Source organism: Phyllostomus discolor, chromosome 11 (genome assembly GCF_004126475.2).
Source record: "Phyllostomus discolor isolate MPI-MPIP mPhyDis1 chromosome 11, mPhyDis1.pri.v3, whole genome shotgun sequence".
NCBI lineage: Eukaryota > Metazoa > Chordata > Mammalia > Chiroptera > Phyllostomidae > Phyllostomus > Phyllostomus discolor.
This window is the reverse complement of record NC_040913.2, coordinates 19949556-19968646: the sequence shown is the minus strand read 5'-3', so window position 1 is coordinate 19968646 and position 19091 is coordinate 19949556. Positions and strand designations below refer to the sequence as shown.

The following is a 19091-nucleotide window of genomic DNA, read 5'->3' as shown; positions in this document are numbered from 1 at the left end:
ACACTTTTGCCTTCCTGCAGAAAAAAATGACTCTCCTAATAGATACAAAGTAGATGGCCTTGTGCTCCCACACTCGGATGGAAAGTCGGCACAGAACAGCAGACACTTACTCCATTGTTGAATCACTTGGAAATCTCATGCAGTAAATTAGAATGCTGATCATTTGTACGGACAAACTTGTTTCTTTTCACCATGCTCTTTCAAGTGGTGACTGGTTAAAATAAATACATAGATATGTTTTTATGCCTGAAGTAAAATGAATTAACCTTGCCAAAAGTTGTGAGCTGTTTCATGTCTCCCTTATTTGGTGCTTGCTGAACACTGTGGCTACTTTCCATGTGACTTAATTCTGTTCTTTCTCTGCAGAGATGAAAATTATGGTAGGGTGGTGCTCAACCGACATAACTCCCAGGATGCCTTGGACAGGTGAGTGTTTCAGACGAGCTACATCATTAGCAGAAACACAAAGGCATCGTTTTTGAGAAGACTTGTTCAAGACAGGCCGCATAGTTGTGGCTGCCCTCGGGCTTGCCCTGACACCCTGGGCACGTGAAGGCTCCTGGGTAATATCACCAGGGGTTCCCACAGGGCACGCTCTGTGCTGCTCCGGCCCCGTGCTGCCCTAACTACAGAGTAGAATAACCAATTCCCTAGTCCTGATGGGAAAAGGAGAGGACTCCCACTGAGACATGACCAGATAAGCTATCTCTAAGCCTTAGGGAAAGAAACTCTAAAATATAGACAGACCAGCCCCAGAGTTCACTGCTTCCTGGGATAGTACACTTCTTTTTAGAAACTTGAAGGCTTGCAGAAAATCAGTAAGTGATACTCAGTGGGAAAATAGGCTGACAAGCACAAATTAGTAGGAAAATTCAGACAAAACTAGTAATCTTAGTGATTTAAATAATCTAAGATTGCTCAAATAAATACATCCTGTTCTTATTAAAACACCTTTACACGCACACACACAAGACCACACCCATCACGAGGAACCCAAAGTCTTATCAGACACAAGTTTTGTCTGGCCCGGTAGCCTGCGTGTCACCGAAAAGTACCTAGGAAAGGAGTGTGATTGTTTTCTGTGGTGTGGTCTTCCAAAAGTGAAGTAGACACCCTGAGTATGTCTGTTTTGGAAACTCGTATTTGTGAGCTTTTCTGAACTCATAATCTTGACCTATTGTAAGGGCCCTGAGCTTGCAGCCCTCTACACAGAGTATCTGGTCTTCTAGTCCCCAGCCTCAGCTCACCTGTTCGAACGGCTGCCCCGGGACTCTGCAGACTCTCCTGGTGCCCTCTCCGGGGTCTTCACGGCTTTGAAGACCACAGCCTGGTTCTCAGTTGGCCCCCCGTCACCAAACAAAGAGAGTCTGATCCTCTGACTGCAGCCACCAATAGAACCTTCTCCCTCCATTTCATTGGCCTTTCTATGGGACTAAGAGCGAACATACTTGTTTTTCATCGTGACCGGGAAAACTAAGCTTCACATTCTCAGTGTGTTTTAGGTTCACAGGAGCTTAACGCCTCCTGTGCTTATTTTATGTGTTAAACTACATCAGTTTCCCGAAACCTTGTTGTTGGTGGACAGCACTTTGGCTAAAGCAGCTCGTGGAGCTTTTATCTTCAATAACAAAACATTTTAAGCCCAAGACATTTTCCCCTTGACCTACATCTACTGTTTCTCAAACTACATTTTCTGAAAATGGTAGTGTGCGTTATTTTTTCTCCCTTGCCGGTGCTCAGATGGAAGCCCAACTTGAAACTTTTTGGCCCTCTTGCATAGGATGTATCCACTTTGGTGTTTACCTAATACCACTTTGAAGCACCTACTATGTGCTGACATTGTGCCAGGTGCTGGGAATACAAAGATGCGTAAGACAGCACCCAGCACCTTCAGGAACTCTCACGTTCATGAAAAGTATGGAGCCATAAGCCACAAGGCTAAATAAAATTCACCATGGAAAGTGCTCTTGCAGCAGCGGGCACAGAGGGAGGGAGGCAGGGAGGGCGTATCTCAGCCCGAATACAGGAAGTGCTCGTCCCTGTGGGCCCTGCTGCTTGGAGGGGGAGGAGGAGAGATTTCCAGGTAGGGAAGGGCGGCTGGTGGGTGTGGGGTGTGGGAAGAAGCACTCCCTGCAGAAGTGACGATGTGTGCAGAGAGCCCGTCGTGAACAGAGACTGAAAGTAAAGGAAAAAGAAAATGAGACATCCTCAGTTGTTGCCCTAGATAACAAGCTTCATCTTATCACAAACTAGGCGATTTCACTGTGAGCTTCTCTGCCAGATCGTTAAAACATGTCAAATAGGCATGCATGATACCTGCACAGGTGCCTCCTGTGAGCCAGGTGCTATGGTAAGGTCTGGGAGCCCAACAACATCCCTGCAGTCCTAGAACTCGCATCCCAGTGAAAGGTGGAGGAAGGGGAGACTGAAAGGAAAGAAACACAGTACAGTAAGCTCTGCTGCGGTAGGTGCCAGGAAGGTGGAAGCCAGCTGATGAGACCGAAAGTGACTGTCTCAGAAGGGCTGCTTTGTGCAGGGGTGTCGGAGGGGCCCCCGCAGCGCCTGTTTGTACTCAGGCATCACACCCAGGGACGCACTGCAGCGGGATTTACTCTGTTAGGCATTTTCCCTTCCTTCTCTCCTAACGGACACTGCTCTCTTCACTCTGTTTCACTGCGTCCACATTTAGGACCCCTCCGAGGCCCAGCTCCAAGTGCACCGCAGTCCTACAGCCTTCTCTGGTTCCCACCTCTGGAAATGAGCTTCCTCAATCTAGAACTTCCCTGTACAACGCTTTCCTCCAGCCCCCTTTACGACACTGACCCCGGTGTGCCTGTGGGTGCAGGGAGGTGCCTAGTGCGTCCCTCCAGCTCTGTGTGTGTGTGTGCTGGGTCTGCAATTCTCTTTTAATTTTCTCATAGTCGTCCACACTGTGCATCGTATACTGCTTACCTCCCAATATTGGCTTCATCAAAATATATGACATCAAGTTAAAATTAAATCTTAAATATGCTTTTTTGGGACTTCTTACTGATTAGGTGCCTTTGATCTGTGTTTGCTCTGATGTACAAACACAGTAAATCATGGTTTAATTCCCCAATGAGCTTGCTTTCCCCATATCACAGGGTTATATAAGATATTAAACAGGTCATATGTGTGTGTATGTGTATATATATTGCTGATTGATCATTCTGATGGAGACATTTCCACTACTTTCATGATCACAATTCCTACTATTGAGCCTTCTATCCTCTCTTACCTTATTTTCTTTTCCTCCCTCTCCCTTTTTTACGTCTTCCTCCTCTCTCTCTGCCTCCTGTCTCTCCTCTCCCTGCTTCTCCCTGTCTCTCCTCCCTTCTCCTCTCCTTCCAACATCCATCTGTTCTCTCTTCTCCCGCTTTCTTCTTTTCATTTCTTTCCACTTTTCCTGTTTCTCTCTTTTCCTTTCTTTCCTGTCCCTCCCTCTCTTCTGCCAGCACATTATCTTTCAACCCTATCCACAGTGCTGAACTTTAAGCTAAAACCATTTGTATTTAGCCTGTTGGGCTGCCAAAACCCTGCAAATAAAATGTAGTTGCTTGTAAGGGACCGGAGCTCCTCGTGTGTAAAAATCAACACCAATACTTCCCTGGCAGGGGAGATGCCATGATCACGAAGGTGGTTTTCCTGGGGCGAGGCTTATCCACTGCACTCCGGATGTGCTGACCCCTGCGATGTCCCCAAACATGGGAAACTCGCTTGCATAATTTGTGGTAGTGGGGGGCTGTGTTCTCATTCTCCCCTAAAAAAATAAAATACTAAAATAAAATAAAAATCAACACCACTGACAAGATGTGTATTAGTTACTACCCATCTTCATGTTGTGCTGTTTCCTCAATTGCAGTAGGTTACACTCTAGTTAGAAATAGTGGACTTAGAGAAGAATTTCTTTATTAGCATAATGAATTGGGTTTGCTATAATTTATTCTTTCAAACTAAAAACCTTGGAATATTTGGATACTTCAAATCTGTCTTTTCTTGGTAATATATGCTTCTCCTACTGAACAGACCAAAATTTTGCCAAATGCATGACAGGTTTTATGAACTATTTTTTTTGGTAATTTATTTTATCTGTCTCTAATTATCTTTGCTACAGGAACACGAATGAGAGAAATGAGCTAAAAGCCACACTTAGTCGGTACAGATCTGATGACACTTTGGACAGGTAAGGTGTTTTGAACTCAGTAGAATGCATAGCATATTAAATCCCATTTCGTATAGAACATGAGGCATTTAAATGCTTACCAAGGTAAACTTTGAATCATGATATTTTATATGCAGATATAGAAGGGCTATAGTAATTGAATTATCTTCATCAAAACTTAAAATCTTGACTCAATAACCCAGTTTTCCTAAAATCCTGCTAACAGTAGATTGATAGAAAAAAACTGAAACTGGTTTGAAGAAACCGGTTTGAGCATAGGTAAAGCGGACATCGTGTGGAGTCTGTTCCATTTAAAGTGCAGAATATAGCTGTGTTTGTGGATCTGAGTTGTCGGTCCTTTCCACCCCAATGGTGGAGGAACAACAGTTTCTGTATGGCTACTTTATGGAGAGACTGTACCTGTTCATAACACAATAATTTTGATCCATTCTAGGGTGAAGATGCTAGCTCTTTTAAAAAAAAAAGATTCTACTTATTTATTTTCAGAGAGAAGGGAAGGGAAGGAGAAAGAGAGGGAGAGAAACATCAATGTGTGGTTGCCTCTCACATGCCCCGTACTGGGGACCTGGCCCACAACCCAAGGATGTGCCCTAGACTGGGAATTGAACCAGCAATCCTTTGGTTTACATGCTGGTGCTCAATCCACTGAGCCACACCAGCCAGGGCAAGATGTTAGCTCTTTAGAAAGTGAACCTACTCTTTCTGCCCTGGCATTACCATATGGTTTATAGAATGAATCTATTATGTTGTACCTGTTGTCAGTTTATTCTCATACAGAATGAAAGGGCTCATCTCTGTAGGGAAAATTAAACGTCTATTCAGGGTGAAGTGTAAATGCTACAGATCACATTTAAGTTTTATTTTGGGTGGAGATGCATATAAGCATAAGTGGAGAACAAAGTTAACACCTTTAACTGGAGTCTAGGCACAATGGACACATGAGGCTGTTGATAGCTGGGGTCACTTCTTGTAGCCAGAACATGTGCTGTTATTGTAGACAAAAATGTTACCTGCTGCTGTTTAAGCAGATATGTTGAAACCTGATATCCAATTTGTTCTATATTCAGACTATTGCCAGTGTTAATTATCATAGCAAATGTACATACTTCACTCATAGGTTTTCAAAGTCAGCCTGCCCAAGAGAGGACAGTCAGCACTGGCATCCCTCAGGTGACGTCTCCCCTGTAATTAACAGCCTTGACAAGGGTGAGCTCGTAGGAGTCTGGCATATGACCCAGGCCTCATCTCTGCAACACGGAGTGGAGAGAGGAGTCAAACACCTCTGCCACTCACCTGGCCTTGCAGGCTTCTCCTATTGCATCGTTAAGTGAGAAAAAAAAAAGCACTATTTCTAGGGGTGAATTTGAAAGTGCCACAATTATGCCTTGAGAACAGTAAAGATGTGGGAGACCTGGGCCTTCATGGGCTGTGTGTCCGAAAGTTGGTACCAGGCCAGTGGAGATGGAGCCTGGGAGCACTGGCAACGCCCAGACCAGCACACGCAGGCGAGCTGGCTGAGTCGCTGTCAGCCTCCGCTGCAGATGAGAGTGACTGTGAGAGCTTTTACATTTGATGGGTAACTTGTTCCCACCACCTGCCACCACCCAAATTCTGATTTTATTAGTCTGAGGTGGGCCACAGGCATTTTTGAAACCTTATAAAGTAACTCTAATGTGCAGCCAAAATTTGGAACCACCAATATAACCCAAAACCTTCATTTTTTAAAAAAGATTTTTATTATGTATTTTAGAGAGGGAAGGGAGAAACATCAATGTGCGGTTGCTGGGGGTCATGGCCTGCAACGCAGGCATGTGCCCTGACTGGGAATCGAACCTGTGATGCTTTGTTTTGCAGCCTGCTCTCAATCCACTAAGCTACACCAGCCAGGGCCAAAACCTTCATTTTATACACTAGAAAAAGTGAAGCCAGAGATTACTACTTTATTGATGCAGGAGTTTCGTGGCATGTTTGGAAAAAATATCCTGGCCAGCTCATTTCCCAGGCAGCCCTGTCTCCCAACAGTAACCTGTGGCTGTCTGGGTGTGGAGACAGATGGGAGGGACAGGACCGGGTCAGTGGAGAAAGGAAGTCCCACAGGAGGGCTTGGGTCCCATAATGCAGGCCACTCCAAAGGCAGGCTGGGAAATAATTTTATGAGGAAGATGATTAAGTATATCTGGGGTGTATGTATGTGCATTTCAATAATAATGCATTCATTTTAAATAAATATGAATATGAATATGAAAAAAGTACTGAGTTTACACTTGATGCGTTCCCTTTAAAAATGTACATAACCTGGCTGGCAGAGCTCAGTGGATTGAGCGCGGGCTGGGAACCAAAGTGTCCCAGGTTCGATTCCCAGCCAGGGTACATTCCTGGGTTGCAGGCCATAACCCCCAGCAACCGCACATTGTGTTTCTCTCTCTCTCTCTCTCTCTCTCTCTCTCTCTCTCTCTCTCTCCCTCCAACCCCTCCCTCTCTAAAAATAAATAAATAAAATCTTTAAAAAATTTAGAAAAAAATGTACATATGAGGTGTTCTAAAGAAACTAATAACCGTGTATGTAGTATGTTATATGGCCCAAATCCTGACTGGTTTAATAACTAATTTGGAAAACCTAGGTTTGGGCGCCCTCTAGTGTTTTGTTGTAGAAATATAACTCTCTCCCTGACCCCACCTTTTAAAAAGCAACATTGCTGGTAACAATGGGTATTTCCTGTCCCCAAAACTGTTTCCTATTAAACAACCCATTTCATACCACAAGTTGGAAGGAAGGCAATTTCCAAGGGAAGCACAAAGTTAATTTCTGTAAGTAATAAGACAGTGACGTATGAATTGGAGAGTTTTCCCCAACGATGATTCGTAAACCAGAGGAGAGAGCAGAGGCGAGGGCTAATCACTGAAGGAAGGCGTGAGCGCTGGCGCAATCACACAACAGGATTAGGCGCCTTGATGGCTTCTGGCCCCGCTGGGAAGAGTCTGGAGATAGACTGCTTCCTAGCTGTGTGGCCAAGGCTTCACTTCTTTTTCTGTAAAATGAAAATAATTGCACCCGCATTGTAGGGATGTTCCGAAGAGTAAAGGAAAATGTATAAAATGAGCAGTAAAGAGTAACTGGCAGCTGTCTTTATTATGACACGCAGTATTGCCCACATAGACTTACACTGTAGAATTTTGATTAAATTCATTTAACTTGAACATCAGAACCCACCGCTTATTTAAACCTTGAGAACGTTTGGTATTACGGTTCCATTTGCTTTAGACTGATTGTTGCTTTCAGTGTTCCAGAGTAGCAATTTCCCCAGACGACTTTCATATTTTATGAAGGTCTTACAGACGGCTAGATAGATTTAAGACGGCTTAAGTCTGATAGATTTAAGATTCAGGATTACTGACATCTGACTTACGGGATTCATGGTGGTTCACTGCAGAGCCCTGTGGACAGAAACATCTCGGCGGCTCAGTAGCAGTCAGTGCAAGGGAGGTACTCATAGTCTTTGGCCTGATGATCACCTTAGGTATAAGGTTTCTATGCGTGGTTCCAGGATTCTGTGTAAGCTAATGCCTGTATTGTAAACAGTCTGTTGAGACTAAGGAGCTTGGAAGGAATCCAACCTTCCTACCCTTTTGCATTGAAGAGTTGCCAGTTTGTGGCATTGCTTACCACAAACCTAAACCATTTGGGGTTGACTCATAACATTTCAAACATATTAGAGTCATTCCTTGGCATTTCAGGTACACATGTGAAAATGACATCTAGGAATTTATTTTAAACATATGACAGGTCAGATTTTTCATAGAAAATTTTTTAAGAATGTGGCATAGTGTCCATCTTCCCAGAAAGAGTTTGTGCAATAAAAAGCCTTGTACTAAAGCTGATGGTAAAAGTGGAAGTTCAGAGAAAGCTGTAGGAGACCCACAGCGTGGATCACCAGACAAGTCCTGCTGCCCTTTCGTTTCCCCCGAGCCCAGTTTTGCTACATCCTAGTTTCCTGCAGGCCTGCAGCCCGAGCCAGAAGGCAGCGCACGTCTCAGAAAGAACCTGGTATGCAGGAGGGATGGGATGAAACAGGGTAGCATGAGATCCCGCCATGGGCATGCAGTCTTCAGGATTTCTCATTTCTCTTTCCTGACCCAAGGGGCAGGCAAACACACCCCCTCCAGACCTTCCCTCCCTGTGGAGTCCTGAGATTAGTGGGTTGAAACCGTCTAACCACTGGGGGGCCCTATTAACAAAATGTGTTAGTCAAAGTGAATCAATTCTCCCGGGTCATGTAACTCTTTTAACAACTCTGGGGTTTAGCACAATAGATTTCTGCTTGCTCTCATCAGAGTCTAGCGTGATTTGCTGGAAGAACGGGGGGCATCCCTGATCCACAAGGAGACTTAGGACCTGCGTTCTGTGTTTATATATACTGCCTTATATAACCTGCTTCTGGGAAGGTGGGCACTGTGCTACACTCTTAGTGCTGGATTTAATGCTGCCCTCTTTCATCCATGGGCACCAAAGCCGTAATAGAAGGAGAATAAACAGCACTCGGTATCATGCAAGAGGTGTTAGGATGTGTCTGGAAGTGGCAAACGACATTTCTGCCCGTAGCCTTTAGCCCAGAACTCAAGGTCCTGGTCCCAACGGAACTGCAATGCAGACAGAAGTGTGGTCCTCCTGTGAGCTCAGAGGAAAATGAAACCAGTTCGGCAAGCATATAGCATTGTCTGTGCCACAAAACATTTAAAAATACTTAAGTGTTCCCATGATGGATTTTACCAACATAGGAGGTACTGTCATTGGCTATGTGTATTATTGAACAGTGGTGAAAGTAAAACAGTTACTGAGTTAAATGCTCCATGAGTCAGAAAGGCTAATTGAAAAGCATGAACTTTAACAATTCCAAACTCTAACAAAATTGCCTCGTGAACAAATTTTGGCACAAGTAGCTTTTTATTGTAAAAATTTCTAAAATGTAACACCTGAAAAGCATTTCACTTTACTAGAGAAAGGTTATGTTACGAACTTACCCAGCATAAAAGAAGTCTGAAAGGTGTTTAATACGTAATGTTCACCCAGTCTTTTGTCTCGTTTCTCTGCGAAGGATCTCAGACAGACACGATGCTGCTAAGTCGTATAAGGCCTTGGACAACCAACCAACCAACAGGTACCAGTATTCACTAACTTTGGGAAAGGCTCAAGTTCAATATTTTTCTAAGCATTACTTATTTACTTACTATTCTTTAGTCCTACTTAATATCTTTCAGTTAATTCTTATCCTCTATTTTTCTTTTCACACACAAAGTTTGGAGTAAAATCTTTTACCCCTGCTCATGGTTAGAGCAAAGTAAAATCTTGTTGCCTGGCTTAAAAATCAAGAGAACTTATTGCTTCAGGACATCATTTTTTGTTTGTTTGTTTGTTTATTTTTTAACCACATTTATGTTTCTATTTAAGTTATCCTGATAGAAAGATTACAAGATATATATAAATGTCAATTTCTTATTCTTATTGCTAAACAAAATTACTGAAAAAATACTGAATTTTCTGAAAGAAAATGATTCCTTTCGCAATCTAGTATAAGACATAAAAAGATTATGAAATCATGTTACCAAATTTATTCAAATGCTGATGCTTTCTTTTTCTTTCTCTCAGATAATGTCTAAACCTTAATAATCAGAATCCTAAATTCATGGACAATTTCAAATAGATGCAAGTATTAATTTTTCATTGCTGCTCAATTTTTTACCTTTTTTTTTCTTACCAGGCACATGTCCACATTTAGATCACCAGAAGCAACAAAAATGTATGTACTTTTCTAACTGAAGTTACATTTTAAGAATAAAGTGTATTTCTTTGTATGCGTTTAAGAAAAGCCAGGGTATACTGCCCTCAGGCCGAACTTTCACTGTGATGTAGCCACGCCCCTATAGCTTAGGCAGAGGGAAGTAGTGGAAAGAAACTAAAATGGTTTATATATTCAAATATTCCTGTGTGAACTTTGATGAAAGTTTGTTGACCTCCGCTCTCACTAAACATCAGTGTAACTTTTTTCTTTTTTTAAGTCTAGATGTTTTGTTTCTTTCCCCACAGAACCTTTTTTATTTTTTCTTAGTCCTATGCAATCAACTCGTTCTTCCTGCATTTTACATGCCTCCCCGAACCCCTGTCACACCTGCAACTCAACCGAGTCACGAAATCATGGGCTTGCTCATGATCTATTTGGATGACACGTATTTTCCTGGGAACATACTACTGGCAGTTACAACCTACCCAAACTAGGTTGATTTTTGAAAACTTGATTAGTTTTAAATTTGTATTTACATGTAAAATAGTTTTTGCACTGGACTGAAACTTTCAGTAGTTGAAACAGGCCTGGGTCATTTCCATTTTTTTGAGGTTTGTGCATGTTAAGAAATACTAAATAGAGATTTAAAATAGCATGATTTTTAAATGTTTTCTTAAACAAATTAATGCTTTTAATGCAAAAATTATTGCAATATAATTTTTAGTTGCAATATAATTACAGGATTAAAATATATGTATACATAAAATTTGTGTGTATGTATATGTATATATGTGTGTGTGTGTGTGTGTGTGTGTGTGTGTGTATCTCCATAGCACACCTGAATTGATCCGTCTGGATTTCAGACACACTGAATGTGAATAAATGATTTGTTCATTCAGTTCCTTCATTCAGTTGGTTTTAGTCATGTAGATGACAGCCTGCCAGTTTATAAAATGGGTAAACTGAGGAAGAACTTTTTGTGGTTTGTTCTTCCATCTTCAAGTGAAACATTTCGTGGTGGATGGAGAGCAGATAGGAGCGTGAAGAGATCACAAGACCTGTAACAGTGGGGAGGAATGGGAACGTTTCAGGGATGTAACATAGCTGTTGTTCTGGTGATTAACAGGCAGCCCAGAGGTTTTCTGGGTGCGAGCGCCACCAGCACCCCGGCTCCCAGCTCTGCTACAGCGCCGGTGAAGAAGAAGAGGTATGATGGGTTCATGGCGCCAGCCTCTTGCTGATACTCTGCTGGGGATTCCTCTTTATTAATTCCTGAACCAGATCATCTACCAAGGCTCCGGGCCGCATTCAGAAGTTGCTCTGTGCTTCCTCCTTGCTCCCTCCTTCCCTTCTCAGGGACCCAAGGCCTGTGAGATCTGTTGTCCTCAAACTTCAGTCTCCCCCGCCAACCCACCCCCAATCTCCTTCACAAATACTCACTCTTTCTTCCAGTTCCCTCAGGGTTTTGAATATCTAAGTAATGATTTGATGATAGAGCCCCGATATTCACGTAACACATTTTAACAGAGTCCTACTACAGCGAATGTCTTACCCTGAAATAGTGACCGGCGTGGCCGTAGGTTGCCCCTGAAACCAGCCTGCATTGTGGCTGCCTCCTCTGCTCTGTGGATTGGGTGGACCCTTCTTCCAAGGAGAGAGGCAAAGACCGTATCTGGAGACACTGACCTGTGCTTGTGTGATTATTGCCTCCTCCTCCAACTTCTCCTGCACAGCCTCCCTCATTCTGTCCATGCTGAGTCTGTTTATCCAGCAAGCACGGAGAATCCATAGCTAGACCGGTCGTGGTAGAATGTTCTTCAAGACTGAACGTGATGGTGAAAGGGATTTTTGCTCATTGAAGAGAACGCATCGCTAGGGAATCATGACGCTCATGGAAGACAAGCATTTGTGAACCTCAGTGCTTTCAGCAGTTGCCTATTTTCTCTGCCTGCAGCTGGGACTGTGCCAGGTCTAGGGTAGGTGGTGCTCAGTGTTTGTTGATGGAATAACTGATGGCCATGGCGCTGCCATTGTCCTCCTGGAGAAAAAAGGCTGAGTCCCTTTGCCCTGTGGTTGGAATTCTGTGTGTATCTACAGAGTCTCAGAAAATGGGATCATCTTTCTCTTGGACCCCAAATTCACATTACCCTGACCCTTTGCTTGTTAGAAACAGATTCCTAAGGTAGGAGGGGAAATTTAAGGTCAGTGAGTTCAATCTCATACCCAGCATAACAGTCTTCCCTCTGACAGCCCAGGCATAGTCCAGGACCACAGGGCCTAGCAGTAGACTCTCACCTCTGTGATGCGCCTCTCACTAGCTCTCATGGGGAGCGTCTATGACTTAAATCAAGGTGAAATCCGCTTTGATTTTCTCCCATTTCATCTTTGTCTAGTCCTGCGGTGCCTCAGAGAATACAGCTTCTGCAAGAATTTTGTTTAATTTTGTTTGTAGTACTTCCTTTTTAATGACACAGGAAATACTTAGAGAACAGACCTTCTCTTAGGAGTGGGCCTTCTCTGCTTCCAGACCAAGGTGCTTTTTAAAAAAATCTTTATTGTAATTTTTCCCATTACCATTTAGAACCCTTATGCCCTCCCCCCACCAGCAGTCACCACACTGTTGTCCATGTCCATGAGCCCTTTTTCCTGACCAAGGCACTTTGTGACAGGACTGGACGTCCATGGATGACAAAGAAGGAGGGGAAAACCCCAGCCCTGAAACTTCTGAGGTTCAGCCTTCCGTGCTGGCTGCAGACCTGGGTGTCCTTCACGGCTCCCTTTTCACGACATGCTACAGACTTTTCAAGTTCCCACTTAGCTGCCGGTTGCTAAGGGCAAGCTGAGCTGATTTAACCGTGCATTCCTTTCCTAAAAGACAGGCTGGCAGTTGTTTTTCCCACTGTAAATACCAGAAAGTCAGGACCCTCCCCACTCCAAACCAGTGCTTGTGCTACAACACTGAAGCCATCTTTCATCACAGCGGAGTCAATTATTTTATTCAGTCGCTTTTGCTGCCTCAGCCAGAAGTCTTGGCAATATGGAATATTATTCTGTACAGTGCATCTTCTTATTGGACACTTGGCTTCATTTTTCTCTTGATAATGATGGGTATTTAAAATACTCCTGACTATTGGATAGTAAAAGAAAACTCTCATTGTTCCAAGTCTTTCTTCTTTTCTCTGTTGGGTTTTTTTGTTTGTTTGTTTGTTTGTTTGACTGTGACCTCATGAGATATATATCCACTTAGGGGTGTTTTGAAGAGGAATGAAGGAAACAGATAGGACGTGGAGAGGAAAAAGGGACATCTAATTGGATGTTTCCTGCAGACCCCTCGGTGACCCAGCACCGGAAACTGCCAATGTACCTGTATGACACTGGAGCCTCCACTGTGATTTTTCATGCCATTAACTTGTTTTTCGGCAGCAGAATTTATTTATTTACTTATTTATTACAGTTGGTGTGCAATATTATACTAGTTTTGGGCGTACAGCACAGTGGTTTGACACTTACATACCTTACGAAGTGATTACCATGGTCCGTCTGCTACCCACCTGGCACCAGGCATAGTTATTACAGTGTTAGTGACTTGTCTGTCTTACCTGTGCTGTACGTTACAACCCTGTGATGAACTTTATCGCTGGCAGTTTATTTTTCCTCTTTATGGAATTTATTGGGGTGACACTGGTTAACAAAAGTGTACAGGTTCCAGATGCACCGCTCCACAGCAGATGATCTGTCACTGCAGTGTGTGGTCTCCACCGCAAGTCACGTCTGCATCCATCACCACGTGTTCCCCCGATGCCCTCCTCCCCCTCCCCCTCCCCCTCCCCCCAGCAATCCCCACACTCTTGACCATGTCCATGAGTGTTTTTCTCTTTTTCCTTTTATTCAATCCCTTTACCCGCTACCTTCTAATTCACCCCCCTCCCCGACAGCTGTCAGCCTGCTCTCAACCTATGAGCCTGACTCTATTTTGCTTGTTACAACGGGCACTTTGAACTTCCTAATCTCCTTCACCATTTTTGTTCATACCCCCCCATCTGACAACCATCAGCTTGCTTTCTGTATCTGTGAGTTTGTTTTTGTGTTGTTTTGTTTGTTTGTTTTTTAGATTCCACACATAAGTGGAATTATGCGGTACTTGTCTTTCTCTGACTTAATCTCACTTAGCATAATACCATGTAGGTCCTCCCATGTTGTTGCAAATGGCAAAATTTCATTCTTTTTATGGCTGAGTAGTGTTCCTGTATATATGCACCACATCTTTATCCACTCATGTATCAGTGGTCAACTAGCTTGCTTCCGTATGTTGGCTGTGGTAAATAATGGTGCAATGAATAGAGGGGTGCCTCTATCTTTTTGAATTAATATTTTCAATTTCATCAGATAAATGCCCAGAGGTGGGGTTTTGGGTCACATGGTAGTTTTATTTTAAATTTTTTGAGGAACCTCCATACTGTCCCCTATAGTGGCCGCACCATTTTACGTTTCCACTAACAGTGCACAAGGGAGCGCCTGGGGAGTGGCTCTGGGGCAGACAGAGGCCAGCCACCATTTGTGTGGGTCTTGGGGCTGCTTGGTAGGAGCTATCGTGCAAGCTGAAGACAGCCAGCCGGCACTTGTGTGGAGCTTGAGGGCGTTTGGAAGAGTCTGCAGTGTAAGCAGAGGCCGGCTGCTGCTTGTGTAAGGGGTCTGCGCCTCTGGAAGAGACGCTGGCTGGGTGACTGGGTTGGGCAGGGCCAGATCTCAGGGAATTGCTGGGAACTGAGACAATGGTATTAGCTGGGTTCACGGAGAGGGACAGGTTTTGCACCCACCCGTTCAGGGACAGCTGGGTAGGAGGGGAGCTCAACAAAGGAAGAACCTGCCAGCACTTCCTTCCCTTGAGAGAGTTCCCAACGATCTCTGCCTTCTTCCTAGAATTAGTCAACTTCATTCTTCCCCCATGTGACCAAGGCAGTTCTCTAGCTGCAGTCTCTGGGCTGGAACTTGCAGCTGGTGAGTTTGCACTCGTGCCCTGTAAGGCCAGGGTCTCAGTCTCCCATAGATCGCTTTCTCTCTCAGATGTAACTCCTGCCAGATGTTACGAGGACGTTGCTCCCAGCACAGGTTCCTCAAGCTCAAGAGCCCAATGTGGGGCTCAGACCCGTTGCTCCTCCCAGGGCCAATTTCAAAGCCAACATATTCCTTCCATTTATTAATCTTGGGTGTGGCACCTGCCTTGCCTGGACCATGTCTCTGCCCCTCTTCCCTGTCTCGACGTGGCTACATCCTTCGTTACAGGGATTCTGTTCGGCGAGTCTTCAGCTGGTTCTCACTGAGGGTTGTTCTGTAACTCAGCTGAAGTTTTCCTGTGTTTGTGGGAGGAGGTGAACCCGGAGTTCACCTGCTCTGCCATCCTGACTCTGCCTGGTGCTCCAAGAGCTTAAAGCCAATGCTCCGTCCTCCTTCCTCTCTGAGCCTTGTCTTCTCCAGGCCTGGCTGCTCTTCTCAGAACATCTGCGTGTCCGTTCATGTCTTAGTCTTCTTGATGGAGCCCTTAGCTCTCCCCACCGACTGAAATTATGCTCTCATCACGTGCAAACATCTTTCCAATTAGATATACGCATATATGTATTTGTATATAAACACACACACATAAAATTGAGGTTAGCAATGCTGTGGCGTTCACGTATGTTTTCAACATTCTTGTTGGAGTTTTCTATCACACAGGTTGTTTTAAACCATACTTTGAGTAGGGCCTCAGATTGTTATTTTTGTTATGAAATATTTCAGATATGCAGCAAATAGAGAGAAAGTGAGGTATTTTTATGATAAATACCCATGGACTTACCATCTAGACTTTTAGAATGTTATTATTTTCTAGATTTCCTTCAGCTTTCTTTTAAAAGAAATGTCCGCACTGTTGAGTGTTGAAGAAAACGGGGAAAGGAGTTTCCATAGGGGAGCAGATCGCCTGGCATGTACGACGGTTTCTTGCTACTGCATTTATGAAATACCTTTTATTTTCACCTCCCGAGGTCTTGTAGAAAAGTCACCTTGTTGCCTGCATAGTCTCTCTATTGCCACCTTTCCCGAATACACGTGGACGGGATCAGGCCTTTCAAGCGCCTCTCTCACACCCCATGCGCTTCCTTCACAGGCAGTCCTGGTTTCCTCCGCCCCCTCCGGGGTACAGCCCGGCTCCCAGCACCAGCACCGGAGCGAGCAGAAGGTAAGGGGAAGGGGACGGGGTAATTGCCATATACGGCAATCTGATGGAAGAATGTGTTAGTTATTGACAATGAATAATTGTGGCTGCTTCGGAATTAATTGGAGGCGATTTTGGGAACTCAGAGTGCCGAACCAGCCAGCCTTGGGAGCCAGGCCAGGGCACAAGGGCCTCTGGTAGGAAACCTGGCGAGCTGCAAGGGGTCAGTCAGTAGCTGTATTAGTTCATGAAGGGCTGAGGGAACGGAGGGCCACCATCTGGGTGGCTTGACAGAAACTCACTGTCTCAGAGTCTGTCCCAGAGGCTGGAAGTCCAAGTTCAAGGTGTCCGCAGGGTTGCTTCCTTCTCAGGCCCCCGGAGAGGACCTGTTCCGTGCTCTTCCCTAGCGTCAGGTGGTTTCCTGACGATTTTCGCCATCCCCTGGTTTGCATCACCATCTTCCTGATGCCTGCCTTCGGTTCTCATGGTGTTCTCCCTGTGTGTGTGTAAGGACACGGTCGCATCAGACACGGGCCCCCTTCTAGTCCAATAGCGTCTAATCCTAACCTAGCTAATTACATCCGCGATGAGCCTATTTCCAAGTAGGGCCACAATCTGCAGCACTGTGCACCAGGGCTTCAACATATGAATTTTGGGGGACACAATTGAATCCCTAAGAGTGGCAGAGAGAGAACAGTCAAGCACCAGGTGGCGCTCCAAGGTGGGCTCTGGGCTCACAGCAGCCTCCAGTCCCCAGAGACCCCCAGGGGACTATGTGGCGGCGGGTGGGGGGGAGGGGGGAGGGGAGCATGTGGGCCAAGTTCTCCATAAACCCTAAGTGGTACATGGGTGCTTTCTATTTTTAGTTTTTGTTTGTTGAGAGCAATAATGAAACTAAAATTATAGACCATGTTGGAGCTGCCTTGTTCCACAACTTCCGTATAGGAATGCCAGCAGCAATTCAGTAAGTATTTAGTGAGTGATTACTGTGTGCCAGATATGGCTCTAGGGTCTTGGGATGCGACCGTGAGCAAAACAGGGCGTCCACACTCCCGCCTTCAGAGGCGCAGGGGCCAGCGTGGAGCACCCGGTAATCTCTGCCCCCCTCACACGGAGGAGAAAGGTCTCCTATCTGGTTTGGCCTTAGGGTACCCCAAAATTGTTTTCATGTGTACCATCCACCCCTAGAATATCTTTATTGAGTACTTTTATGTTCCAGGGGGACTTATTTTCCCAATTCAACAACTAGAAAAGAGAATTATTAAATGATGTGTATGTTTAATATTAGAATGTTTTATTTCTTAAAAGTTTGATCTGCTATGCAGGCTTTTAATGCCTCTTTTATTTCCAGATAATAGAGATATTTGGAAGTAAATGTCTTTTATTATAATTTAGGTTGGATTTCTAAGGACATAAACTTCAGTCCATAAATAGACACAAAGAGCTCAAGCTGCTTTTTTTCACACATGTTGTTGCATCTATGTGTGTGTGTGTTATTTATATCTATTGATACATAAAATTATTGAACATGTTGAATAATCAGAGCTTGGAATCATATCCACCTTCTGTTAAAACATTTTCTTTTTAAAACTGCTTGTCAGTAGGTGACTTCCAATTATATGAACTGCCAAGTACAGATTGTATTTCTAGTTTAAAACCTTTTTTCCCCTCCAGCTGTGTTTAGATATTTCTCTGTGAGTGACACCTTTGATAGAGCTACTTAAGTGGGGAAAATGTTTAGTAGGAGTTTTGCTAGTTGCGATTGTCTCCTGAACATTAGAAGACCCGCCTAATTTTGTCTTAATAGACAACAACTGGTACTTAGAAATGTATATTAAAATACATATTTTGAAAATGACTTTTTATTTTTGTCTTCTATTCAGTATTCCAGTATTATCATAAATGATCGTTATAATAAGCAACTGGTTATATAACTGTGTAAAAATATGGAGGCATTATTCAGGAGCTAACATAGCATGTTTTCAGAGCCCATTCAGCTTGTGGATCTCCGCAGAGAACTGACAGTTCCTGGCTCTCTGCCCTCACAATTAATGCATTGCTGGCTGTAATTTACATGGAGGATGAAATGAGTTACAACGCTCCCATTTCTGATTCCTGGCTCAGATCCATCACACCAGAACTAAGGAAAAGAGAAGATTATTGGACTGGGTTGATCAATTTAGATATCCATTCCTTTCATAAAGCACAGATTATTAATATAATGGTTAAACGGAAAGATTTCTTGGCGAGGATCAGAGCTAATGTCATCCCAAGCGTTGGAGGGAAGGAGAGAATGATAGCAATATAGCAATGCCTTTGATTTCTGAAGTGCTTTTCTCCAGGAGAGCTCAGAGGACAGCTTCTGTTTCTCACCTTTAATGCCAGTGCATTCCCCGGGCTGAGAAAGCACTTTTTAGCAAAAGCTGAAAAATAGAAGCAATTATTAAATGATGAAAGGAAGCAAAAGCTTCCAAAAGAGATTTTTGTCCCCACAAGAGCCCAGAGAAAATGGAAATAGGTCAAAAACAGATAAAAATACGATTTTGAATACCAGCTAACAGCTCAATGCTAACTTTATTTCCCTTCATCATTTACTCTTATGCTGGTCTGTCTCCTTCTCCCCTTTCTCCCCCCTCCTCTCTTCTGCAAAGGAATTTTCCCTTAATACTGACACTCTCGCTGCTCTCTTTTCTGTTCTTCACTTGTGAACCTTTATTTTTTCCATCCCATCATCTTTCTCAGAGATTTTTCCCACACACCTCTGTCTGTGCAGCATGTTTGGGAAGACCACCAGACTTCCTGCTCGTTGCAGGAATGAATATTTTTACTGAATTTTTTTTTTAATTCTTAACCCTTGACCTCTCTGTGGCCTTTGAAACCGTGGACCATCCCATCTCCCCACTGTTCCTGTCTCGACTTC

The 19091-nt window shown here is 43.9% G+C and overlaps 1 protein-coding gene and 1 non-coding gene across 6 annotated transcripts in view; both read left to right on the top strand.

Annotated features, from left to right (window-relative positions):
* The window catches only part of SCEL (sciellin), a 101827-nt gene that overhangs the window by 21679 nt on the left and 61057 nt on the right, over positions 1 to 19091 (top strand). For 4 of the 5 annotated variants that reach the window (XM_036011256.1, XM_036011254.1, XM_036011253.1 and 1 more), the window contains 6 exons: positions 367 to 426; positions 4136 to 4204; positions 9298 to 9360; positions 9961 to 9999; positions 11108 to 11188; positions 16124 to 16195. In XM_036011256.1, the coding sequence (XP_035867149.1) occupies positions 367 to 426; positions 4136 to 4204; positions 9298 to 9360; positions 9961 to 9999; positions 11108 to 11188; positions 16124 to 16195 (384 nt within the window). The remainder of the gene's footprint in view (positions 1 to 366; positions 427 to 4135; positions 4205 to 9297; positions 9361 to 9960; positions 10000 to 11107; positions 11189 to 16123; positions 16196 to 19091) is intronic. The other variant, XM_036011255.1, reaches the window with a different exon arrangement.
* LOC114509024 lies at positions 3621 to 3784 on the top strand. The gene has a single exon (XR_003685592.1). It is a non-coding gene; the product is annotated as a U1 spliceosomal RNA (small nuclear RNA).